The following is a 26,764-nucleotide window of genomic DNA, read 5'->3' as shown; positions in this document are numbered from 1 at the left end:
CCAGCCACCCATCACAGGTTGCCAGCCAGCCACCCATCCACCACAGGGTGCCAGCCAGCCACCCACCAAAGGGTGCCAGCCAGCCAGCCACCCACCACAGATTGCCAGCCAGCCACCCATCCACCACAGGTTGCCAGCCAGCCACCCACCCACCCACCCACCACAGGGTGCCAGCCAGCCATCCACCACAGGGTGCCATTCAGAGACCCACCAAAGGGTGCCAGCCAGCACGCCACCCACCACAGGGTGCCAGCCAGCCACCAAAGAGTGCCAGCCAGCCACCCACCACAGGGTGCCAGCCAGCCATCCACCACAGGGTGCCAGCCAGCCACCCACCCACCAAATGGTGCCAGCCAGCCACCCACCACAGGGTGCCAGCCAGTCACCAAAGGGTGCCAGCCAGCCACCCACCCACCAAAGGGTGCCAGCCAGCCAGCCACCCACCACAGGGTGCCAGCCATCCATCCACCACAGGGTGCCAGCCACCCACCCACCAAAGGGTGCCAGCCAGCCACCAAAGGGTGCCAGCCAGCCACTCACCACAGGGTGCCAGCCAGCCACCCACCAAAGGGTGCCAGCCAACCATCCACCACAGGGTGCCAGCAAGCCACCCACCACAGGGTGCCAGCCACTCACCCACCCACCTAGCACAGGGTGACAGCCAGCCAGCCACCCACCAAAGGGTGCCAGCCACTCATCACCACAGGTTGTCAGCCAGACAGTTTTTTTAAGCCTATATTCAATTTCAGTTGTGTCTTTCAAATTTTAATGGAGATGGATGCAGATAGAAAAATGAAAAGTGTGGTCTGGGACTATTTCTCATCTCCATCTCCAGGAAAAGCAGCAGCAGTGTGCAACACATGCACAAACAATGTAAGCACAGGATCAATAACTGCAAAAACCAAAAATACGTCAAATCTTTGGGCCCATCTAAGAGTTCATCATGTTAAATTATATCATGCAGCACAGAAAAAACAAAATGAATCACAAGGTGAAACATCACTATCCCAGGCAACAATAACAGATATGTTTCAGAAAAAAAAACAGATGGCTAAAATCGGATGGAAGATCCCAACTGCTGGACAGAGTAATCACAGAGATGATGGTCACTGATAACCAGCCATTTAAAATTGTGTCTGACTCTGGATTTAAGCGGTTGATGTCCATAGTTGAGCCAAAGTACACAAAAGAGAGTGACAAGTATAATCGAACCGAAATGCTGGGAAAGATTCACCAAAAGGTCATTGAGAAAGTAAAGGCTATGCTGAAACCAGAGAATGCCGGCAATTCACTCTCATTCACGACTGACTGCTGGTCAGGACAAACAGAATCACTAATGAGTCTTACATGCCACTTCATTGACAGCGGATGGACAAGAAGGCATTGGGTGTTGAATACAAAAGTGATGCAAGGATCCCACACTGGGGAGTACATTAGAGAAAGGTTTCTAGGCATGCTAGAAGAATGGGGAATCACCAAAGACCGAGTGATGCTTGTGCTTTGAGACAGCGGAGCGAACATGGTGAGACTTGCTGAAGTGTCAGACCTCAGTTGCATATGGCACACACACTACAACTTGTGGTAAATGAAGGTCTGTTAAACCAGAGAGCTTTGCTTGACATAATTAGCATGCTGAAGAGTTGTGCAGGCCATTTCCACCATTCAATCCTTGCCAAGCAGCGACTGAGGTGAATTAAGGAAGACCTTGGCCTACCCAAAAACAACTTAATTAACACTGTTCCAACACGATGGAACTCAACACTTCACATGCTGCAAAGAATGCTGGAGCTCTTACCATATATTCAGGTGAATATGGAGGATTTTCTTGCCCTAATGCTGATCATTGGGACATTGTAGCCAATGTCATTGAAACCCTCCTCCCCATGGAGGAAGTGACACTAGAGGTGAGTCATTATGACTCATCTGTGTCCTCTGTCATCGCTTCTCGGCCTTTTGGCTAAGATCAAGTGTAAAATCTGTTCTTATCAGTGTCGGTATGGAACCGGAAGGTTAGTATCGGTGGTGGCCGAAGTTAACCGGGGCGCTCTGGGCGTAACTGGAGGACCGGAGTAGGCCAAACCAGAGAAAGCCGGATGGTTCCATTGCCTTCCTGATTAGAATGGGTCCGCCCCTATCAGTTTGAAGGGAGCGAGAAAGCCGGGCGACCACGGTTAGTATTGCTCCTGGATGTAATTGGTAAGGAATTTGGATGGTGGCAGGGGGGGCTTTTTCCTCCTGGGTTGAGCCTGGCCTTTGGATAGAGGGCCTCGTCCCCAGTTGAAGGCAAGCTCTCCCTAATGCTGTTCACGTTCCAAGCCTCCTGGTAGGTAAGGGCTACACCGGGTCTGGCCAGGGGCTGAGACCGAATAAGCCCGTAGTGTAAGTGCCCCTGGGGTGGCAGCCCAGGGGTGCCTTAATTTCTCACTGGTGAGGGGCAGCTCGCTGTGAGTTTTTTCGGCACCTTGGTCACTGCACTATGCACACCTTTTTCACACCTGCCTCTTGGGATAGGCCTTTTGGCTTGCACCAGAGGAATTTTTTATTCCGGCTGGAAGGCCTGCCTTGGTTCCTCACACGGCACCATAGCACTTTCCCCACTTCCCCGTCCCCCACTTATTTGTTTGTTTGTGTCTTTTTCTTTGTAGTTTGTCACCTGCACTATCACCTTTGTTTTCTTTTTTTGCACGACTTGTAGGGTGTGGGTCCTCGGCCCAGCCTTGAGTCTTGGGAGGGGGTGGATATGGCCTTTTGGCTTAGTTCGCCCTCTATCATGGGGTCTCCCTTCGGGGGAGCCCCACTTAGTACTCGGGGTGGGCTGTTTCGGCAGTCCCCCTGAAGAATGGGGTCAGTCTGGTTTCGGCCAGACAGACCATGAGTACCTTAAATCCCTGTCAGGAGCCTTGCGCCCCGGGGGATCGAGGTTCGGGTCCTACCTCTTCGGAGGGAAGACCATTTGTTTTGCACACACTGTGCACTTTTTGTGTTCCTCACGTTTGTGTGTGTGCACTTTTTTATGCACCGGGTGGAGTCTTTTGAGTGTGTTTCACACGCTACGGGCTTTAAAAAAAAAAATCTGTGTCCTCTGTCATCCCATGTGTGAGAGTGCTGAAGCTTCTTCAAGAGAATGAAGGACCCAACACATGTGGCACTAAAACATGTAGGCAGGCCATGAGGGACAGCCTCACCAAACATTTTGAGAAGCATGAAGAGAATAAAAATGTTGTGCTTGCATGTCTTTTGGAACCATCCTTTCTCTTCTGATGATGTATTGGCCAAGGCAAAACAATGGCTGACAGAAGATATTCAACAGGAGGTGCAGGAGGTTCCTTCCGAAAAAAAAAAGTCAAGAAGAGCACGTTTCTAATGTGGAAGAGCAGGATGCTTCAAAATGAGAAAAATGTCCAAAAATACAACGGACAGAAGAGAAACTTCATCGTGGTCAAATAGATGCAATGTTCAGTGTTTTATTGGGGCCTCATGTGGAGGATTCTTCTGAATCTGCAATAATGAGCCTGGATGATGAACTTCATCTCTATTTGAAGGAACCAGTAGTTGACAGAAGAAGTGATCCTCTTCAGTGGTGGAAAGAAAATGAGGCACGCTACAAAAGACTTGCTTCTCATGCTAGAAGATACCTTTCTGCTCCTCCTTCCTCAGTACCAAGTGAGCGTGTTTTTAGTGAAGTGGCAGCAATTTATGAAAAGAACAGAAGCCGTTTAACTGGTGAACATGCTGAAATGTTATTCTTTCTGCACTATAATATTGTTCTACCTAACTGGGAGTATTGAAAGTGTAGTAGTATAGTACTAGTGTCCACTCTACTCCAATCCATTCCACTCTCTAGCTAGACAGCTAGACATTGGATTGGAGTCAGTGGACTACTGCAGCAGTAGTCCAATGACTCCCCACTGTCTAGCTTTTTTTCTAGCAGTTTTGCACTGACTGCAGTTAGTGATTTAAAATCATTGCAGTCAGTGCACTACTGCAGCAGTAGTCCATTGACTCCTCCAATCCACTGTCTAGCGGTTTGTTGTTGTCTAGCTTTTTTCTAGCAGTTTATTTTCCCTGACTGCAGTTGTGATTTCAAATCATTGCAGTGAGTGCACTACTGCAGTGGTAGTCCGCTGAATACAATCCACTGTCTAGCTGTTTGTCTAGCTTTTTTTCTAGCAGCTTTGCACTGACTGCACTGCAGTAGTGATTTAAAATGATTGCAGTGTGTGAGTGCACTACTGCAGCAGTTTATGCATCATTCACAATCAGATGATGTGAAACTGATGTCCCTGCAAGTGTGGTTTTCCTATCAGTTTCCTATCAGTGTTCAGTAACAGATTTGTGACGAAAATTGTGTTTATTTTGCAATACTTTAAATGTTCAAAATATCGGCCCATACCTGGCCCATATTGATATGCAATGGCCAAAATATCGGTATCGGCAACGAAAAACTGATATTGGTCGATCCCTAGGTGTACACATGTGTCTCTCTGTGTCTGTATGTGTGCATATATACTGTACATGTGTCTGTATGTGTGTGTGTGTGTAGATGTGTTTGTGTATGTGTGTGTGTTCATATGCATGTGTGCGTATGTATGTGTGTGTGTGTGTGTGTGTATGTATGTTACTTTTAATCCTGACACCACCTATTCCTGTACCATCAGAAATGCTTTTTTTAGAGCTTTTTTTTGTGATAGCAACAAGGGTTACTGCTCCTATGAAAAACAATATATTTTAGATTGCTTTTCAGAGGCATTTGGCAGGCGGTTAGGAGGCAATATGGTACCTCCTCACCACGTGTTTTAAGCCTGTAAATGCAGCATCACTACACGCAACCGTGCAATACACACTTGTGGGGTAGTTGCAGTACAGCCCCATTCACCCAGCTGCAGCCACAGCATATGTACACCCCCATCTGCTGCCTCTGCAGCTAATAGGGGATAGGTTGGGAATGATAAAAACAGCTCAAGCATGTGGTTTTAATAAGTTAATATCTATGCGCCACCAAACGAGAAATGAAGGACGGGAGAGGAAAAATGAAGATAGATATATATATGGATGGAACACCAGAGGTACGCAGCTAGTTCAGTAGTGTCCCCACATACAGTACAATATAAAAATATAAAATAGTTGAACCAGCGCAGACCCCTTTAAATGGGTGGACCATTAATAAGATGATAAATAGCAATAAAAAGCATGTGATTTTACCATTCCTCCAACCTGACATGTGAAAAAGCCCTTGGTTCACATCTGCATGGCAGCGCGCTGCGTGTAGGGCAGCCCATTCATTTCAGTGGGCTTCCCTACCCGCAGAAATGCAGGGAAAGTCCCTGACCCTTTTCTTTTAATTATGTCGCACCAAAAGCACCCCATGTTTTCCAATGTGTTGGGTACCATTAAGAATTATTGGCACCCCTAAAGAGCAGAGCATTAATCTTCCACGGTATACCGTAATGTGAACTGAACCTTGGACAGGGGTGCCTCAAGACTGAAAATACTTTTCAAGTCTGCCCAGACTGGGAAAAGGTTGAGAAGCACTGGTCCAAACAATGGACTGGGCTGCTAGACAACAGTTGTCCATCTGATTTGAGTTAATTGACAAGTAATAACCACATAAGTAGCCTGTGACAGGAGTCACTTTGGGCATGAGGGTTGTGGACCCCAAATTTCTTTAAAGAGGCTAGGAGACACCATGTCCAGCCTTGTGTGGCTTTCTTATGTTTAAGTCACCCTGCATCTTTTATGGATGCAGGGTGACCGGGAGGGTGGTGTACATTGAGAATATGGTTTGGACTATTTAAAATGGGACAGTATATGCATTACCCATATCTCTCAGGAAATATGGAGATCTACCTTATTCCTGTACACTGTAAGGCACAGGAAGTACAACGCCTAATTTGGGCGTCCAGGAAATAGGAGAGACACAGTGTCTGCTAATCCATGTGTATTAGCTGCAGAGAGAGGGGGGGGGATTGTTTCCAGCAGCCCCTCCTAAAGAATGTGCTTTTGTCTAAAATAGGACAGTATGTTAATTGGGTCTGAGACTATTGATAAGCATGTTAATGAGCTCACCTGGCTGTCTACTAAGGGAGGTAATTACACAGTCATTGTTCATGTGGTATTCTCAAAGTATATATAAATGCTGTGTTTCTTTCAATAAAAGAGAGAGAGTTACTCTTGATCGAACCTCACTACAGAGCCTTGTCTCGTACTTGGGGGGGAATTAATGATGGGCTTCATGTATGGCGGATTGGAGTGGTCGATAGCTGTCCTGGTGTTCGGGAGCGGATTATCCTAGACGACTGTAACCCCTGTTATATTTGGGGTGTCGTTACATGGCCAATGAGCAGTATATATGAGTCAGAGCAGCAGGGACACAGAGAGCAGCAGATAAACGGCAAAGGAGGAATTATGTCAGAGCAATTGAATAGTTGCAGCAGGGTACGGCACTAATAGGCAAAATACAGAGAATTCAGCAGGATGACCACTCAGATTGATAGGCTAAAGCATGTAGTGTATGGGTCTGAATTCAAAGTCTACACTCCATCATAAACCCAACAGTCTGAGTGTAAAGAGCCAATCCTATATAGCTCAGTCTGAGTGGGAGTAGTCACAGCCAAATCAAACCTGGTTGCTGGTCCCTGGTATATCCGAGTCTCCTTCTTTCATATGTCTTCAGTATGTCACTGCCATCTCAATCAGAATATATCATGAATGCAAACCCACAATGCCTTAAACCGAATGTGTAGTCACTGCTCCACATTGTATCTCCTACTGCTTTTATCATGGCTGCTCCTGTGGCACGCTCCCAAAATGGTGAAAATAATGACCCGCATAATCAAAGGCGTCTGGAGCAGTAGATCAAAGTATCTACATGTTTCACTGATAGACCAGCTTATTCATGACGTGGCGCCCCCTAGCTGGACCGTGTTTCAATACACTTCCTGCATAAACTTCAAATTACATTTAAAGGGGACATGCAGGTGGTCAACAAAACTATATACAAATAGTTTATTAGAAAAAAAACAAAAACAAACAAGCTATATGGGCTATTTCTGTAGTGGATTCAGCTCTTTCATATGCTAACAAAATCCTTGATGCCCTTGTGAAAGATAACCCAGTGTTTTAAAGACCCAGTGGCTAAAAGATTGACGGGCATCCCTAAGGCTATCTTTGCCTTCATGGGTCCTTCCATGCAACCTGCAGCTGTGATTTTGGCAGTCTACCAGATTATATCTGTCTGGTCTGGGAGTATGGCCCAGAACTCTAGTTACATCCTTATGGATCCCTCTGTTCATGGTCAGCTGGAATTTTTGTTTTCAGCCCTATGCTACTGAGTAAATGGCTTGGTGGGTCAGTGTAATCTGATCTATGCTTTTATGCCCCTCTAGAGTCTCCCTTAACTGGCAGGATCGAGAAAGGGGGATCTTGGGGAATCTTGGGGATTCTCATTGCACCAAATTGGCTCTGAAGGACATGGTATTCTGACTCAATCTCACTCTCCTGCCAGACAATCTGTAAAATCTTCCAAATCATTCTGCTTCTTGGATGCTGGCTTAAACTACATGGCTGATGAAGCCATGGTGCTTAGGGCAGAGGCCTTTCAGATTTATTGATCCCTATCCTCTTGAAGGCTAGGAAGTTAACTTCTGCAGGGCCTACTTTTCTTGGTGTAGGAACTTTCATCCTGGAAAGTACTCCATGGGACATATCCTGTCCCAGAAACTGGCCTTGAGTACCATTAAGGGACAAATCACAGCCTTGGCCATTCTGTTTCAGGGACCTTTGGCCTTTTTCTCTTAGTTTTGTGGTCCCAAAACGAAAGGTGTTCATTTTGGGGGTAATTCACATCTCTCTCTCTGTTCATTTCCTTGTATCCCATTGGAATCCTAAGCCAGTTCTCTTGGCTCCTCAAAAGTTGCTCTTGGGGCCTATCGGGGACATTCCCTTTTCTGTTATTACCCATAAGGTATACTTTGCTGTGGCTATCACCTCTTTAAGAAGGGTCTCTGAGTTGGCTGCTTTATCCTGTAAAAACCCTTTCTAGTGTTACACATGGACAAGAGTGTCTTGAGGCCTATGCCCATTTTTTTATGTCCTGTCTGAGGCATCCTAGGTTAATGATGTTCAAGACTCCCATGATTCCAGTTTTGGGCATAAGGTGCTACAACCTGTTTCCTGAGCGAGTTTGGGGTGAAGGAACTTGACTGGCCTCCACAGAATCCTGACCTCAACCTGTGGGAACACCTGTGGGATGATTTAGAGCGTAGTTTGCTTGCCAGGGCTTCTCATCCACATTAGTGCCTGACCTCACAATTGCACTTCTAGAAGAATGGCCAATATTTCCATAGACACTCCTAAACCTTGTGGACAGCCTTTCCAGAAGAGTTAAAGCTGTTATAGCTGCAAAGGGTGGGCCAACTAAATATTGAACCCTAATAACTAAGACTAGAATGCCATCAAAGTCCATGTGCGTGTAAAGGCAGGCGCCCCAATACTTTTGGTAATATAGTGTATATATATATATATATATATATATATATATATATATATATATATATACAGTGGGGATCGAAAGTTTGGGCACCCCAGGTAAAAATTTGCATTAATGTGCATAAAGAAGCCAAGGAAAGATGGAAAAATCCAAAAGGCATCAAATTACAGATTAGACATTCTTATAATATGTCAACAAAAGTTTGATTTTATTTCCATCATTGACACTTTCATTTATAGCATGCACTGCCCCCTTGGCAAGGCTGAGACCTGCCAGTGTCATGGATTGTTCTCAATGATTGTCTGGGAAGACCAGGTGATGTCAATCTCAAAGGTTTTAAATGCCCAGACTCATCTGACCTTGCCCCAACAATCAGCACCATGGGATCTTCTAAGCAGTTGTCTAGAAAACTGAAACTGAAAATAGTTGACGCTCACAAAGCTGGAGAAGGCTATAAGAAGATAGCAAAGCAAATATCCCCTGTTTGGAATGTAATGTAATGTAATTAAGAAATGACAGTCATCAGGAACAGTGGAAGTTAAAGCAAGATCTGGAAGACCAAGAAAAATATCAGACAGAACAGCTCGCAGGATTGTGAGAAAAACAATTCAAAACCCACGTTTGACTGCACGATCCCTCCAGAAAGATCTGGCAGACACTGGAGTTGTGGTACACTATTCCACTATAAAGAGATACTTGTACAAATATGGTCTTCATGAAAGAGTCATCAGAAGAAAACCTCTTCTACGTCCTCACCACAAAAATCAGCGTTTGAACTTTGCAAATGAACATATAGACAAGCCTGATGCATTTTGGAAACAAGTTCTGTGGACCGATGAGGTTAAAATTTCTCTTTTTGGCCGAAATGAGCAAAGGTACGTTTGGAGAAGAAGGGGCACAGAATTTAATGAAAAGGACCTCTGTCTAACTGTTAAGCATGGGGGTGGATCAATCATGCTTTGGGGTTGTATTGCAGCCAGTGGCACAGGGAACATCTCACGAGTAGAAGGAAAAATGTATTCAATAAAATTTAAGCAAATTTTGGATGGTAACTTGATGCCATCTGTGAAATAGCTGAAGTTAAAGAGAGGATGGCTTCTACAAATGGATAATGTCCCTAAACACATCTTGAAATCCATGGGGGATTACATCAAGAGGCGTAAACTGAAGGTTTTGCCATGGCCTTCGCAATCTCCTGACCTCAACATAATTAACCTTCCTAGCGGTATTCCCGAGCGTGGCTCGGGGGTTAAATTTCAGAGCCAAAAGCGGTACCCCGAGCCACACTCGGGGTACCGCCAGAAGCATCGCTGGATCCTGTAAAAGAGGTTTCTTACCTTGTCACCGGGATCCAGTGATGTGTCCGGCGGTGTCTAGCGGCGGTTCTTCCTCCCGATCATCTCCGTGCCCCGGCTTCCATCTCCTGCGACGTGACGTTCGCAGGGGGGTGGAACCGGCGGCAAATTCAAATGTAAAAACACACCAAACACACTGATACCATTCAAAATAAAATAAAATCACATTAGTTTGCCCCCCAGTGCCCTTTCCTGCAGTTTTACTGTACTTTTTATGTAAATATATATATATATATATATACAGTGTATATATATGGCACTTGTTTGTAGAAAAAACGCTCTCTTTTTTTTTTTTTCATGTCAGACTTTTCTCCTCCGGGGATGCAGAACTGCTTCTCTCCAATTCTGGGTTTTACCCAAAGTGCCAGAGCTGCAACCTTGAGACCGGTCTCATGATAAGTGGCACAGACAATCAGAAGACATCTTCCCTGATCTGTGTGGCTTTAAATTGTAAAGCCATGCATGTCTTGACTTTCGAGCAACAATCTGCTAGACTTCAGATGAACTTCTTACCGGTGCCTCCTTGCTGCAGTGCTTCAATCTTGCTTCGTTTCACATGTGGTGTTTGGCTTTTCTGTTCACCTATGAGTTACTGTTGCCTTTCTATCATTTCAAACCAGTCTGCCCATTCTCCTCTGACATCAACAAGGCATTTTTGTTGACACAACTGCCACTCACTGGATAGTTTTTTTTTTTTCGGAACATTCACTGTAAACGCAAGAGATGGTTGTGCCTGAAAATCCCAGTAGATCAGCAGTTTTTGTCTGGCACCAACAACCATGCCACATTCAAAGTCACTTAAATCCCCTTTCTTCCTTATTGTGATGCTCGGTTTGAACTTCAGCAAGTCATCTTCACTACGTCTAGATGTCTAAATGCATTGAGTTGCTGCCATGTGATTGGCTGATTAGCAATTTGTGTTACCAAGTAATTGAACAGGTGTACCTAATAAAGTGGCCGGTGAGTGTATATAAAAGTGGCAAACATATTTTAGCTTACCAATTCTAAGATGTGATGGCTGTATTTGTGTTTTTTTTTTTTTTTTAGGCGTTTTTTGGTGATCCAGCTAGTAAGCCTGATGCTTTTCAGCAGAAAAGCTCTCTTGCAGTTTCAGGGATGAGATAGACCATTCAACACTGCTTAAAATGATCAGATTTTATTTATTTATTTAAAACTTTTATCTCAAAAGAAGAAAAAATATTTGCTGTAACTGATTGAAAATTGTAAGCTAGAGTAAGCAGCAGGAGTTACTGCTGTCCAAAGGTGCTGTCCCCTGTGCTCCTTTATCCGGAGTGGCATCTGTATAATACAAGAGGTGTGTTACTGGCCAAATCACTAGGTGAAAACAGAGGGAAAAAAAGCCTAAAAACAAATACAGCCATTATATCTAATGATTGGTAAGCTACAACATTTTCCATTTTTGGTTTTAGGTTTTATACCACATTAACCACTTTACCACTGGAGGATTTTGCTGTCTTACGTCTGGGCCACTTTTTGCGATTCCGCGCTGTGCGAATTTAACTGACAATTGAGCGGTCGTGCGATGCCGTACCCGAACGAAATTTACGTCCTTTTTTTCCCACAAACAGAGCTTTCTTTTGGTGGTATTTGATGACCTGTGCGATTTTTACTTTTTGCGCTATAAACAAAAAAAGAGCGTTTATTTTGAAAAAATAACAATATTTTTTAAATTTTTTTATATGAAATTCCCCACAAAAAAAATGTAAAAACCAATTTTTTTTTAAATTTTTGGCCAATTTGTTTTCTGCTACCCATGTTTGTTAAAAAAAATCACGATAAGCGCATTTTGATTGGTTTGCGCAAAAGTTATTGCGTTTACTAACTAAGGGAAAGATTTCTGTCATTTTTGGTGGTTTTTTTTAACGAGTAATGGCGGCGATCTGCGATTTTTTTTTTGCGGGACTGCGACATTGCGGCGGACAGATCTGACCCATGACTGATATTTTTGACACTTTTGGGGGTACCAGTGACATTACTTCAGTAATCAGTGCTATATATATGCACTGTTACTGTAAAAATGACACTGGCAGGGAAGGGGTTAATTTTATTGGAGAGGGAGGGGTTAATGTATGCCTGGTGCTTACTAACATATGGGGGGGGGGGAGGTGACAGGGACAGGGACAGAACACTGAACAATCCGATCTGTCACTCCCTGTCACTGAGGAGATCCGCCCGCTCTGTTTACACAGGCGGGCGGATCTCCAAACTGGATTCCCCGACGATCGGGGCAGAGCAGCGGCGATCGCCGCCGCTCCTCCCCTGGCCCGACTCCCGCTGTGAATGAAAACAGCGGGAGCGCGCCTCCGGCGGCGTGTGAGCACCGCCTACAGGGGAGGAGTCTGGCGACGTAGGTCTACGTCGTCAGACCTACAAGAGCCACTTTGCCACAGTAGTACTACGGTACTCAGCGGTAAAGTGGTTAAGGACCTGGCTGTATTGCTCCCTATCAATTTGTAATACTAGACAGCTGTTACTTTTTATTTGTAACTGTTCATTTATATTACTTTGTTTTAACCACTAAGATTTTGTACCTATTCTTTACCGCAATCCTTGGCAAGCAGTAAAAAGTTTTTTTACCTGTATTTTTATTCTCATTACTCTACTAAGCACTGTATTCCATATTGTATGTGTCAATTTGCTTTATTTGTATTATGATTTTGGATTTTATAATGAAGTTAATTTTGGTTATCTACTGTTATTTCAGCCACAAGACCCTGCTTCTTATGGTGCTGATTCTCTTCTTGTGAACTCATCAAGACATTACTTAAACATTCGCTACACCCTGCTACCATACCTTTACACTTTGTTCTACAAAGCTCACACTAGAGGAGAGACTGTGGTGAGGCCACTACTCCATGAGTAAGTCTTTCAAAAACTTTGGGATGACAGCCTTCCAAAGGGAGTACGTTTGTTGTTATGAAGTAGATCTGACAGTTTGTGTTGTTTATCAATTCTGTGAGTACTGTATCTTAGAGCTGCACAATTCTGGCCAAAATGAGAATCACGATTTTTTAGCTTGGAATAAAGATCACGATTCTCTGTGTAACAAAAAAAAATTGGGATAACTTTACTGTTACGTTTTTTTTTTTTATTCATTAAAGTCTATTAATTGCGTTTCAACTGCTGCGCAAATACAGTGTGACATAAAATATTACAACAATCGCCATTTTATTCTGTAGGGTCTCTGCTAAAAAAATATATAAAATGTTTGGGGGTTCTAAGTACTTTTCTAGCAAAAAAACCTGGTTTTAACTTGCAAGCAACAAGTGTCAGAAAAAGGTCTAGTCTTTAAGAGGTTAAACTTCCTTTCTCCCTGGCAGAGGGGAGGAAAAGATACAATGTAATCATTTTGTTTATAGTTACTGGGAGACTTAATGCTGATAGGCGTTTGCGGGAGGCTTTTTTTTTTTTTTCTACAGCTGTTCTCTCTGTGGAATCGAGCATATGTCAGGTTTAGATCATCAGGGGGGGTGAATCGAGATCGCGATTTTCATACGATTAATCGCGCAGCTCTACTGTATCTGGTAAGAGGAATTTAAACACTTTAAATTGTAAATCTGTCTTTTGGGCTTGCTCACTCTCAGAACTGTAGTGAAGGAAGTATTGCCATGCCACCAACAATGCTGAAATTACAGGGTTTGGAGGCTTAATTGCATGAGTTTGTGGGAGAGCGCTTTCCAGTAGTAGTGTCCACAAACTTTCTGTACCTACCCATTCCCTTTCCAGTGAACACCAGTGGATTGAGCATGGGTTCTGGACCCGGAAACGAAAGGGGTCTAGTAAAGTGGCTATATAATAGTCATATATGTCAGGTAGACCCATTCCCCCACCCTCCTATGCTTTATTAAAATCGAATGGGCACAGCGTGCCTTCCTGTTAATCCATTAGTACTTTGTTATTATTCAGCGTATCTCTACAAAAAGGCTGGTGGAACTTGTATAAGGTGCACTCTAAACACATACAAGAGTTTGGGAAGGATTAACATTTTGAATGCGTTGAGGTTGCCTGCCCATGATATAAATACTGTTTTTGCATTTTAGCTAAGTCCTGTTGGATAGCTGTTTGTACCGGCAGATAGTTAGCTTTATATAGGTTAGGTGTGGGTGTGGTTAGGGTTATTCCCAGATATGGGAGGGACGAGGTATGGGAGTGTGGCCTGGAGGAGAACTTTCATCTGTACAGGTATAACTATGAAGACCCAGAATGTTAGATTTGGATTTGTTCACCATATAAAATGATACAGAGTTAATTATTGATAACAGTTCCTGTACTGCAGAAAAGGAAGGTGCCAGGTCAGCCAGAGTCAGTATAATATCATCAGTGAAAACCGTAATCACATGGGGATCTCCTTTACCCGTCATCCCTTTGATAAGGGGATGAGATCTTATCTTTCCGCAAGGGTTTCCTTTACCAGCGCAAATATAAGCAGGAAAGCAGACACACCTGCCTTGTACCATTGGTAATTCAAAAGCTCTTAGAGAATAGCCTTCAGTGTATACATGGGCTGACGGGGTTGTGTATAATGCCAAGATTGATGAGAAAATTTCCCCATGCAATCCAAACTTTTGTAAAACCTGTAAAAGATAGCCCCAATGGACTCTTCCAAAGGTTTTCTCTGCATCCAAAGTTCCAGTTTGGCATAATGCATTAGATTAATAATGCATCTAGTGGTGTCAGGAGGCTGGCATCTTGGCACAATCCCACCTGGTCAGGTCTTACTAGTGACAGCAGATAACTGAAAAGCCTGTTAGCTATGAGTTTGGCATAGATCTTTAGGTCTGCATTAAGGGTTGGGCAAGGTGATAATAGTTGCATCCAACATTTCAGAGGGGAAGGAGGCCCTCGACACGGCAGCACTGAACACTGACTCCATATGTGGGAACAATATGATTTGAAACAGCTGATAATACTCTGATGAGAACCCATTTGGCCTAGGGAATTTATTGTATGGGAGGGTAAATGACATCCATGATTTTTTTAGTACTAAAAGGCTGATTAGGCTTACTCAGCGCCTCTGATTTAAATTTAGGGAGGCAGACCGAGTCCGAAAATGTTGGAATATTCTTTGTGGGAATGAGGAATCCTGTTGGAGATTGTACAAGGATCCATAGTACACAGTGAAAGCATCCCCAGTTTCTTGAAGATCAGTTTTTTTACCAGTAGAGGGATGAAATTGGAATTTTCTGCTTAACCCTTTTATCCTGCAGTTGTTGTGCAAGATGTTTGTCAGCTTTGTTGCCGTGATGATACCAATTAGATTGCATATGTTTAACTCTATTGTGATGCTGGGATAACAAAAGAGAGCTGTGTCTGAGTTCTTGTAGTTGTGAGAGTAAAGAGGATGATGGGTTCTGCTTATGTGCCTGTTCTAGACAGTGGCGTAGCGTGGGTTGTCAGCGCCCGGAGCAAGGGAAGTAATTTGCGCCCCCTAACCTGCAGACTTTTAGCACTCCCTGAGTCTCTTCCTACTATAGTACTGACCAGCCTGATTCCTATACTGACCTACCTGTCCACTATGCTAACCTACCTGATTCCTATACTGGCCACTACACTGACCTCTATACTGACCTACCTGTTCAGGACACTGACCCTTACACTGACCTACCTGATTCCTACCTGACCACTACACTATCCACTACACTACACTGCCCACTGCATTACACTTCCCACTACACTGCCCACTGCACTACACTACACTGTCCACTACACTGCCCACTACACTACACTTTCCACTACACTACACTGCCCACTGCACTACCCACTACACTACGATACACTGCCCACTGCACTACACTGCCCACTACACTACACTGCCCACTACACTACACTGCCCACTACACTACACTGTCCACTACACTACACTGTCCACTACATTGCCCACTACACTACACTACACTACACTGCCCACTACACTACACTACCCACTACGCTACACTGCCCACTACGCTGCACTGCCCACTACACTACACTGCCCACTACACTACATTGCCCACTGCACTACACTTCCTACTACACTGCCCACTACGCTGCACTGCCCACTACACTACTGGGTTCTCCACTCCAGTCCAGGCTGCCCCCCCCCGAACGGTCTCACCTCACCTTTCACAATGGCTGGCTGAGTGTCACGACAACAGGGAAAGATAGATAGATGAATGATTACTGACTCTGTGACAGTGCCAGGCTGCTGATTCACTCGCTGAGCTGACTGAGCTCTTCTGAACATGTGGCCGATTGTGAGGAGAGGCGGCACAGGCGGGGATTGGCTTGCAACATTTCCACATGCGCCGCAGCACCACTCCACCCTATGCCAATGGACAGGTGAGGCACAGTCCAGCTCCGCCCCGCCCCGCCATTTTCATCCATAGGGCGCCCGCTGGACATCTCCCAGCCTAAACATGGCGGCAACTGCAGACAGCGTGTGACACTGTGTCAGACAGAGTGACACTGTGGGAATGCGCCCCCCCAGATGTTGCGGCCGGCCCCCCCTGCACCCCCCACGCTACGCCACTGGTTCTAGATGTTTTATTCAAAGGTGATGGCTATCAAGCTTTCGTGTTTTGTGCCTCCGAGCAGTTGAGCTCATTTTAAACAAATGGCCTTGAATAAAGGCCATGTTAGTTCCACAAGATGAAAGGGTCTCCAGTGGAGAGGGCGTTCATTTTAAAGAATTCCATAAGTACTTCTTGTATTTTTAGCTTATTTTAAGGATGTGACATCAATAAGACATAATTTTGCCACCTGTTAGCCCTCGTCTTCACTGGGGTCCCTCCCACTGTGATAGACACCGGAGCACGGTCCCACCATGTAATGCAATCTATATCAGATCTGCTAACATTTTGAAGCAAAAATGTGTCCACCATAAATAGATCTATACATGAGTATGTATGGTGGGCATGTAAAAAGCAGGTGTAGTCCTTTTCTGTTGCATGCTGACACCGCCATACGTCATACAACAGGGAAGTGTTAAGAAAGTGAGCTAGAGTTGCTCTGTTGGAGTGGTTGTGGAGCCGGTCAGAGGTATCCATCAATTTTCAGGGTACAACATTAAAGTCTCCACAGAGGATGACATGTCCTTTACATAGTGGTTGCACTTTCTTCCAGATTTTTCTCAGAGTGGAGACAGTTTTCACATTAGGGAGGTATACATTTATGATAGTGTACTTGGTGGCATTATTCGTACACACTAGCACAAAGTAGCAACCTTGTGAGTCAGAAGTTGTTAGTTCAAGTTGGAAGGTGATGGTGTCTTCAACTGCTACTAAGACTCCCCTTTTTTAGAGGGTGCATTGGAGCAGAAAAAGTACAGGTAGCTCTTATGCAGGAATTTTAGGTGGATTTTGTACCTTAAAGTGAGTCTCCTGCAGACTTAGTACATCACACTTAAGTCTGAGTGATTCTTTCAATGTGGCATTTGGCGGGACTGTTAAGACCCTTTACGTTCATAGAGGATAGTTTGAAATGCATGTTACAGGATTCGCTCAGTTCTGTGGAAGCGGGGTCAAGTTCCTCATGGATCTTATGGAGTATTTAGCCATGTAAGCTTTACCAATCTAAAAAAAAGAAGCGTCTGGAAGAAATTCTTGACCCAGTGTTGGAGTCAAGGCTAGAAATAATGGCAGGCGTAGCTCTGTAATGCGGTCGGCAGAGGGAGTAAATGGACCAGATTGAAGCAAAGTTTGTACTGTATGGCGATGGAGAGATAAGTCTAGGATACTAGGAATGGGCAGAGAGAGCAAAATGCTGTTGTAAAGTCCAGCAAAATAGAAAAAAAAATAAATTTGATTCCTTTTCGAAATATGGGTGGATCAAAAACTGCTGAATAAAGGGTGCCAAGAAAAACGGTGTTCAATGGTTACACTAATGGCACTTTTCCACTGCAAGTACCGGCTCGTACCGGCTCGGCTCTACTCGGCCCTGCTTGGCCCGGTTTGCTTTTCCACTGCGGTACCGAATGGTATAGTGTCGGAACGGTTTCGGTACGGTACGGTATAGGTTTGCTTTTCCACTAAAGTAGTACTAAAGTTAAGTGGGTGGGATAACAACGGGGTGGGTGTGATTCTCTGACCAATCAGTGGCTAGTAGTGACTGCATGCAAAGGATTGTGGGATATGGTACCAGTTTGGTACCTGTTGGAACCACAATCGAGTAGGTACTGTTTTTTCAGAGCCGTACCGTACCGTTCGGTTCCATGCAGTGGAAAAGCAAACCTATACCGTACCGTACCGAACCGTTCCGACACTATACCATGCGGTACCGCAGTGGAAAAGCACAAAAGCGTACCGAGCCGGTACGGTTCCATGCAGTGGAAAAGCGCCATAAGTGGGCCAGATCCAATGTTGTGCAGTCAGTAGTTCACTGGGGCTCAGTCATTAGATTTACCTGAAGTTCCTGAGGGTCACAAGTGCGGTGAGCCTGGAATAGGCAGGTCGTTCTTCAGGAAGTGCCACTCCTTTGACAAAGATTGAGAGTACCTGAAGTCAGGCTGGAAGATGATCAGTTTCTCTGGCAACAGCCACCAGCTTCTCTTTGATGTGAAAATAATGGATGCTGGCAATTGTGTCTTTGGGTAAAGGAGTCGGGATATGCTTCTGCTTAGGTAGCCTATGCATGCGGTCATCTATCAATTCCTCCAAAGGCGCATCTGATATAGCCTCTTGTAGGATCTTACCAAAATTAGCTTTCTGCTCAGGTGGTTTGACTGATTTGGGTATTCCCCGTATTTTAACATTATTCCTCCTGGATCTGTCCTCCAGATCTGCCAGCTTTGATTTGAAGCAGGCCATATCCTCATCTTGTTTATTGTGCAAGTTGACCAGCTTGTTAAAGGTTGATGCAAATTCCCCCATTTTTTTCTTTGATGTCTTTCACCCTATCTCCTACATCTCTAAGGTCAGATTTAAACTGCCGAGCCTGAGACATGATATCTGAGCGGATAGTGCAATGCAATGACACCAAAATATCTTTCAGCGTGGTGTTTAGGACTGGTTGGTTATTAGTAGAGGAAGCCCAGGAGAATGATCCCTTCTGTGTATGAGTGTGCCATTTTCAGCAGAGTGGTGCCGTGGGATTGTTACATAGTTACATAGTTAGTGAGGTTGAAAAAAGACATCAGTCCATCCAGTTCAACCTATGATGTGTGTGTGTGTGTTTGCTTTTAACCGTACATTGTATACCCCTGTATGTTGTGGTCTTTAAGGTGTCCATCTAATAGTTTTTTGAAACTATCAATGCTCCCTGCTGATACCACTGCTTGTGGAAGAGAATTCCACATCCTTACCACTCTTACAGTGAAGAACCCCTTATGCACTTTAAGGTTAAACCGCCTTTCCTCTAGTTTTAGTGAGTGGCCACGTGTCTTATTGTATCTCCTTTCTCTGAATAGTTTGTTCCTTATGCTAGGGTCGCCAGTACAGTATTTGTACATTGATATCATATCCCCCCTCAATCGTCTCTTCTCCAGAGAGAATAAGTTCAGTGCTTGTAGTCTTTCCTCATAGCTGATGTCCTACATTCCCCTAATTATTTTTGTTGCCCTTCTCTGGACTTTCTCCAGTTCCAGCACATCCTTCCTGAGGACCGGTGCCCAGAACTGGACAGCATACTCCAGATGTGGCCGAACCAGAGTCTTGTAGAGCGGGAGAATAATCTCTTTATTTCTGGAGTGAATCCCCTTTTTTATACATCTCAGTATTCTGTTGGCTTTGCTTGCAGCGGCTTGGCATTGCATGCCACTGCCAAGCTTGTTGTCTACCAGTACTCCCAAGTCCTTTTCCATCCTAGACTCACCCAGAGGTTACCCCCCCCCCCCCCTAGTGAGTAGCTTGCTTTCTGGTTTCTGGCCCCCAAGTGCATTACTTTACATTTTACAACATTAAACCTCATTTGCCATGTAGTTGCCCACCCCGTTATTTTGTTCAGGTCCGCTTGTAAGGTTTCCACATCCTGCAGGGAGTGACTGTGCCATGTGAATGCAAAGCTGGATGAGCTCCAGGCGGCATCTTGACTCGTGCTGCATAAAAAAGTCTAACATCATTCCAGGCAGGGATCAGTCCTTCCTCTTACGGAATAAAACGTCCATGGGTGCCTCACCCCTCTGGCAGCTGAAAGTGCCAGTTGTTGGTGCCCAGAAGCATCGCAATTAGCTCAGGTAAGCTGTGGGTGTATATAGCCGTCTGCTTATGTGGCCATCTTCTTCGGCTGTGGCCAATCCCCCTCTACAAATACATTTTTTATACTGCTGAGTCCTAAATATGCAAATTTCCTCTCCCAACAAAACTCATAACCATGGGATTAAAGTGTCAGTACTCTGGGAAAGCAAGAACGCAAGTTACATAAAGCACTATTTATTTACACTGGAAGGATGACCATGGATTCAGAGTTTATGTATTTCTGTATTACTGACCTACCAGAAATAATGTGCAAAGCTCTCAAACATTATTATAAGCTTACCTGCAGGTAAAAATAAAAGCAAAGAGTTTAGTACCACTTTAAAGCAGAGTTCCACCCATTTTTAATAGGTTGGAATACATAGATCTATGTAATCCCCTTTAAAACGGCTTTTACCAATGGAAACTTTTTTTTTTTTGCTAGTAAATACCTTAATTTCTGCTTTATTCCTCCTCTCCTCACTTCCGGGTCCGATCGGCGATGACGTCATTCGGCGATTCGCAGTGTCTGCTGGGATGTATTCTATTCCAGAAATCTCGCAGTAGCTGAACTGTACTGAGCCGTGCCTGCCCCGCCTCCGCCCCGCCTCATCTCATTGAGTTGTATTGTATGCAATGTATTAAGGCTTTTCTCTGCCCCGCCTCTGCCCCGCCTCCTCTCATTGAGTTGTATTGTATGCAATGTATTAAGGCTGTTCTCTGCCCCGCCTCCGTCCGCCTCCTCTCATTGAGTTGTATTGTATGCAATGTATTAAGGCTGTTCTCTGCCCCGCCTCCGCCCCGCCTCCTCTCATTGAGTTGTATTGTATGCAATGTATTAAGGCTGTTCTCTGCCCCGCCTCCGCCCCGCCTCCGCCCCGCTTCCTCTCATTGAGTTGTATTGTATGAATGTATTAAGGCCGTTCTCTGTCCCGCCTCCGCCCCGCCTCATCATACAATACAACTCAATGAGAGTATTAACTAGCAAAAAAAAAAAAAGTTTCCATTGGTAAAAGCCGTTTTAAAGGGGATTACATAGATCTAAAGTTCCAAAAATGGGTGGAACTCCACTTTAAGCCTTTTAGCCAGAAACTGGGGTATTTAGAGAGCTTCTAGATAGAGCGAGAAAGAATGGCCCTAGTATATTTAGGCATTGTCAGGGAGAAAATAATAGCTATGGGCATGTATAAAATGCAAAGGAAGTAGTGGAACCGCACTCAGGTTATGAGTAAGCGGCCGTGTGTGCCGTGAAACGCGTTAACCTTGGATTACCTGTTCCTTGCACTGTCTGTCCATTTATGATTTGAAGAATAAAAGTATCTCCATTGCTTTCATCTACCTGAGTGCGGTTCCACTACTTCCTTTGCACTTTATCCGGATGACGGGTCTTACCAGCACCAGGTTGGACTGAGCGGCTCTGTTCTCCAATTATCCATGTATAAAATGCCTTATTTAGGCATCTCTGTGCTGAATGTTGAAGTTTATTCAATTACAGATTTGGTATATTACCTGCCATAAAGCACATTGTTCACTGCGGTGAAAGTCTTGGCTTGTCTAAAGTGCCACAAGTACTTACACAGGGCAAATTACAGTCATGCTATTGGTATGGCTGTACATACATAGAATTAGCCTTACAGAGCTACTAAACTCATTTTAACCTTTGTCTTTTTTTCAGATTCTATTCTGATAGCGAAACATGGGCAATAGATCAACAATTTCTTTGGGGACCTGGTCTTCTTATTACACCTATTCTTAATTCGGTATGTCAAGTTTTGCTTGCTAAAAGTTTAATATATACATTAAACATCATTCAATTTTATATTTCATTGAAATCTGGGAGCTCCTCAGTTAAATGAACTCATGTACAGTATATTTAGAGCAGACCTACTACTAAAAGCACTGCACTATATAGAAAGTGTAAATCGGAGCAAAGTACAACTGAACACCAACACAATTAGAGGTACTGCACTATATAGAAACTGTAAACTTGAGCAAAGTATAACTGAACACAAACACATTTAGCATGTGTTTCCTTTTTTGTGCGACACCCGTGTAGTCTCTGTGTAGTGTCTGTGTATTGACTTATTCAGATATGCAATAAAATACTATAACTAAGGCAGATTTAAATATTTATACTCACATTACTTATTGGCATTGTAGTAATTTACTGACGTCCCTTGATGACTCTTGATGGCTCTAAATACACATGCAATTTGTTGTAATATAATTTGCAAAACCAAATCGTATTTGAATATAATATATTTTAAAAAGCTAAACCATATATCTCTTAATTTGCATTCTTATCATTCTTATTGTTTTCTAATTTAGGGCTCAGAACATGCCGATGCTTACATCCCTGATGCTGTGTGGTATGACTATGAGACGGTAAACAAACATTTTTACGCATTTGCATTACATTACATTTGTAATCCATAGTCTCATGCATAGAATATAAAATATAATATGACACTTGTAATAGCTGACCTAATAACACACCCATATCCAGTATTGTATTTGTACATTGTTAGCTCAAATCTCGTCAGGAGGCAATCACGATGATATACAGCCCTTCAGTTGCTAACCCCCCCTAGATAGTGAATTCCCTCTCGTCCGGCCGGGAGTTATGACGACACATAGCACTCAAACTTAGCGCAGTCACAACTGAGTTTATTGCAAGTTTAGCTCATATTTAAGGCATGTTTTGAGCGGGAAAGACTGCTCAAAACTGGTTTACAATTCATCAGTCAAATTAACAATAACAGTACATGAAAGGGCATTTGCTTTCGCCATGCATCTGTGTCAATATGAGGTGTTCCCGTATCTGAATCTGTGTTTTGTCGGAGAGTCGCCCCGTCTGCATTCAGTTGTCATGTGTTAATGTAAGCAATTGTCAATTGTTTATGGGTGGCGTCAGCAATCTCTATGCAAAATGTCTCGTAATCTAAATGCAAAATATCCAACTGTCAAGTGTTCAAATGAATGAATGGAGAGGTGGTTTAACATGTCGTCTAAATGCAAAATACAGCTGGCTGCTGTCCAAGGTGGATGAATGGGTGTCAGTCTAGCTCGTTACTATGTAAATGCAAGGGCCCATATTTCATCATGGAATGGGCATAAGCTGTAATATATATGAAATCAAACCCGATTCTAAAAAAGTTGGGACACTGTACAAATTGTGAATAAAAACAGAATGCAATGATGTGGAAGTTTCAAATTTCAATATTTTATTCAGAATACAACATAGATGACATATCAAATGTTTAAACTGAGAAAATGTATTATTTTAAGGGAAAAATAGATTGATTTAAAATTTCATGGCATCAACACATCTCAAAAAAGTTGGGACAAGGCCATGTTTACCACTGTGTGGCCTTCCCTCTTCTTTTTGTAACAGTCTGCAAATGTCTGGGGACTGAGGAGACAAGTTGCTCAAGTTTAGGAATAGGAATGTTGTCCCATTCTTGTCTAATACAGGCTTCTAGTTGCTCAACTGCCTTAGGTCTTCTTTGTTGCATCTTCCTCTTTATGATGCGCCAAATGTTTTCTATGGGTGAAAGGTCTGGACTGCAGGCTGGCCATTTCAGGACCCGCATCCTTCTTCTATGCAGCCATGATGTTGTAATTGATGCAGTATGTGGTCTGGCATTGTCATGTTGGAAAATGCAAGGTCTTCCCTGAAAGAGACGACGTCTGGATGGGAGCATATGTTGTTCTAGAACTTGGATATACCTTTCAGCATTGATGGTGCCTTTCCAGATCTGTAAGCTGCCCATGCCACACGCACTCATGCAACCCCATACCATCAGAGATGCAGGCTTCTGAACTGAGCGCTGATAACAACTTGGGTTGTCCTTGTCCTCTTTAGTCCGGATGACATGGCGTCCCAGTTTTCCAAAAAGAACTTCAAATTTTGATTCGTCTGACCACAGAACAGTTTTCCACTTTGCCACAGACCATTTTAAATAAGCCTTGGGCCAGAGAAAACACCTGCGGTTCTGGATCATGTTTACATATGGCTTCTTTTTTTGGCCTATCGAGTTTTAGACGGCAACTGTGAATGGCACGGTGGATTGTGTTCACCGACAATGGTTTCTGGAAGTATTCCTGAGCCCATGTTGTGATTTCCATTACAGTAGCATTCCTGTATGTGATGCAGTGCCGTCTAAGGGCCGAAGGTCACCGCCATCCAGTATGGTTTTCCGGCCTTGACCCTTACACACAGAGATTGTTCCAGATTCTCTGAATCTTTGGATGATATTATGCACTGTAGATGATGATAACTTCAAACTCTTTGCAATTTTTCTCTGATAAACTCCTTTCTGATATTGCTCCACTATTTTTCGCTGCAGCATTGGGGGAATTGGTGATCCTCTGCCCATCTTGACTTCTGAGAGACACTGCCACTCTGAGAGACTCTTTTTATACCCAATCATGCTGCCAATTGACCGAATAAGTTGCAAATTGGTCCTCCAGCTGTTCCTTTTATGTACATTTAACTTTTCCGGCCTCTTATTGCTACCTGTCCCAACTTTTTTGGAATGTGTAGCTCTCATGAAATCCAAAATGAGCCAATATTTGGCATGACATTTCAAAATGTCTCACTTTCAACATTTGATATGTTATCTATATTATATTGTGAATTAAATATAAGTTTGAGATTTTTAAATTAGTCCATTCCTTTTTTACTCACAATTTGTACAGTGTCCCAACTTTTTTGGAATTGGGTTTGTAAGTAAATGATATGGCTTTTTTTTTTTTTTTACTGGAAAGTAAAATATTACTACCTATTATTATGGGACTAAAATGAATCCTGAGAGTAACTTCCTTCGTATTTCCCTGAGACCCTCAGGTCCCTCATGTCCTGAGCCAGTTTTGATGATGATTAAATTGCACTTTATTCATATAAATTCCAAGGGTAGTTTTTGTCAATTTTGTGCACACTTTTACCATTTCTATGGTCAAAGTGATGTTGAAAAGAAGTTATACATGAACATACTGTCGATATAATAAAATCATCTTTTCACAGGGCGCAAAGTCCTCATTTAGAAAGCAGCGCGTGTCTATGTATCTCCCAGCAGACAAACTTGGGCTTCACCTTCGAGGAGGCTACATATTCCCCACTCAACAACCAGCTAGCACTACAGAATACAGGTAATCAAAACAAGCTTGATTGGTGCGTGGTGGCTATTATTGGCACCACACTCAAGCAATAACACTCCTATTACTTAATTCAGTGACTGTCAGATGCAATCATCATCTGTGATAATTGTGCACCTTACTTGGTTTATAGTTACATAGTAGGTGAGGTTGAATAAAGACAATAGTCCATCCAGTTCAACCTGTGTAGGTGTGTGTGGCCGTAATCATCTCTCATACCCCTGAATGTTCTGATCCTTGAGATGTAAGTCTAAGAGTCTTTTGAAAGCCACCATACTACCCGCAGAAACCACCTCTTGTGGTAGAGAATTCCACAATCTTGTAGCCCTAACAGTAAAGAACCCCCTACGTTGCCTGAGGTTAAAACGCTTCTCCTCTAATCGCATTGTATGCCCTCGAGTCCTCATGCAATCCCTTCGAATGAACAACTTTTTTTCTAAGCTGGGATCCCCATTAAGATATTTATAAATTGCTATCATGTCCCCCCTCAGACATCTCTTCTCCAGGGAGAATAAATCGAGCGATTGTAGACGCTCTTCATAGGCAAGGTCCTCCAATCCCCTAATTAGTTTAGTTGCCCTTCTCTGGACTCTCTCCAGCTCCAAAACATCCCTTCTGAGGACTGGTGACCAGAACTGGACAGAATACTCCAGATGCGGTCGGACCAGAGTTTTATAAAGTGAAAGGATTATAGTTTTATCTCTGGAATGCATCCCTTTCTTTATGCATGCTAATATTCTGCTGGCTTTGGCAGCTGCCGCTTGACATTGCATGCTGTTGCCTAGTCTATCATCAACCAAGACTCCCAGATCCTCAATCTTGATTCCCCCAATGATGTTTCTGGGGGTGTGGTCAGTATACACCTGCAGGAGAAAGGCCTCAGACCAGCTTGCTCTGCGAGTCTGTCTGTTATGTATCCTCATATAACTTTCCTCTGGACTCATTCTATCATTTTAATCACAGACTATTGTTGTCATTCTGTGGCCAACTTCAATTGCTTAACCGCTTGCCGACCGCCGCAAGTAAATTTACTGCGGCGGTCAGCCCCTCACAGGCAGAGTGACATTAATTAATGTCACTAGCCTGTGAGGGTCTGGGCAGCGAGCGCGCGCCGCTCCCGCGCGGTCACTGAGCCCCCCGCGCGTGTGACCGGCGGACCCGATGTCCGCCGGTCACTCTGCGATCGGCGGGGGAGAGGGAGAAAGTCAGGCGGCTTGTGTAAACAAGTCACCTGTCATTCTCCTCGGTGTAAAAACACTGATCACATGGTTCTAGTATGTAGAACCGTTGATCAGTGTCCTTACACCTCAAGTCACAGCCAATCACAGTAAGAATCACGCCCCTAGGGACACACACAGCCCCTTCCTCTCAAATAAAGTTAAGAGGAATACGCTACCAGTGTATTTTTACAGTAACAGTGCATATGTATAGCACTGATTACTGTAGAAATGTCACTGGTAACCCCAAAAGTGTCAAAAATGTCAGTCAAGGGTCCGATCTGTCCGCCCCAATGTCGCAGTACCGCAAAGAAAATCGCAGATCGCCACCATTACTCGTTAAAAAAAAAACAACAAAAATGACAAAAATCTTTCCCTTTG

General features: G+C 43.8%; 1 protein-coding gene across 1 annotated transcript in view; it reads left to right on the top strand.

The window, feature by feature from the left end:
- Nucleotides 1-26,764, top strand: part of LOC309550280 (maltase-glucoamylase-like) — a gene marked incomplete at its 5' end in the record, with an annotated part of 526,737 nt that overhangs the window by 170,728 nt on the left and 329,245 nt on the right. Inside the window, 4 exons of the mRNA XM_082250685.1 lie at nt 12,569-12,723; nt 21,685-21,769; nt 22,338-22,394; nt 25,036-25,160. Of these exons, the coding sequence (XP_082106811.1) occupies nt 12,569-12,723; nt 21,685-21,769; nt 22,338-22,394; nt 25,036-25,160 (422 nt within the window). The remainder of the gene's footprint in view (nt 1-12,568; nt 12,724-21,684; nt 21,770-22,337; nt 22,395-25,035; nt 25,161-26,764) is intronic.

The sequence above is a fragment of the Pelophylax lessonae genome (genome assembly GCF_965119305.1).
Source record: "Pelophylax lessonae genome assembly, chromosome: 3".
NCBI classification, from domain to species: domain Eukaryota; kingdom Metazoa; phylum Chordata; class Amphibia; order Anura; family Ranidae; genus Pelophylax; species Pelophylax lessonae.
Note: the sequence above shows the minus strand (reverse complement) of the source record. Positions and strands in the feature narration are given on the sequence as shown.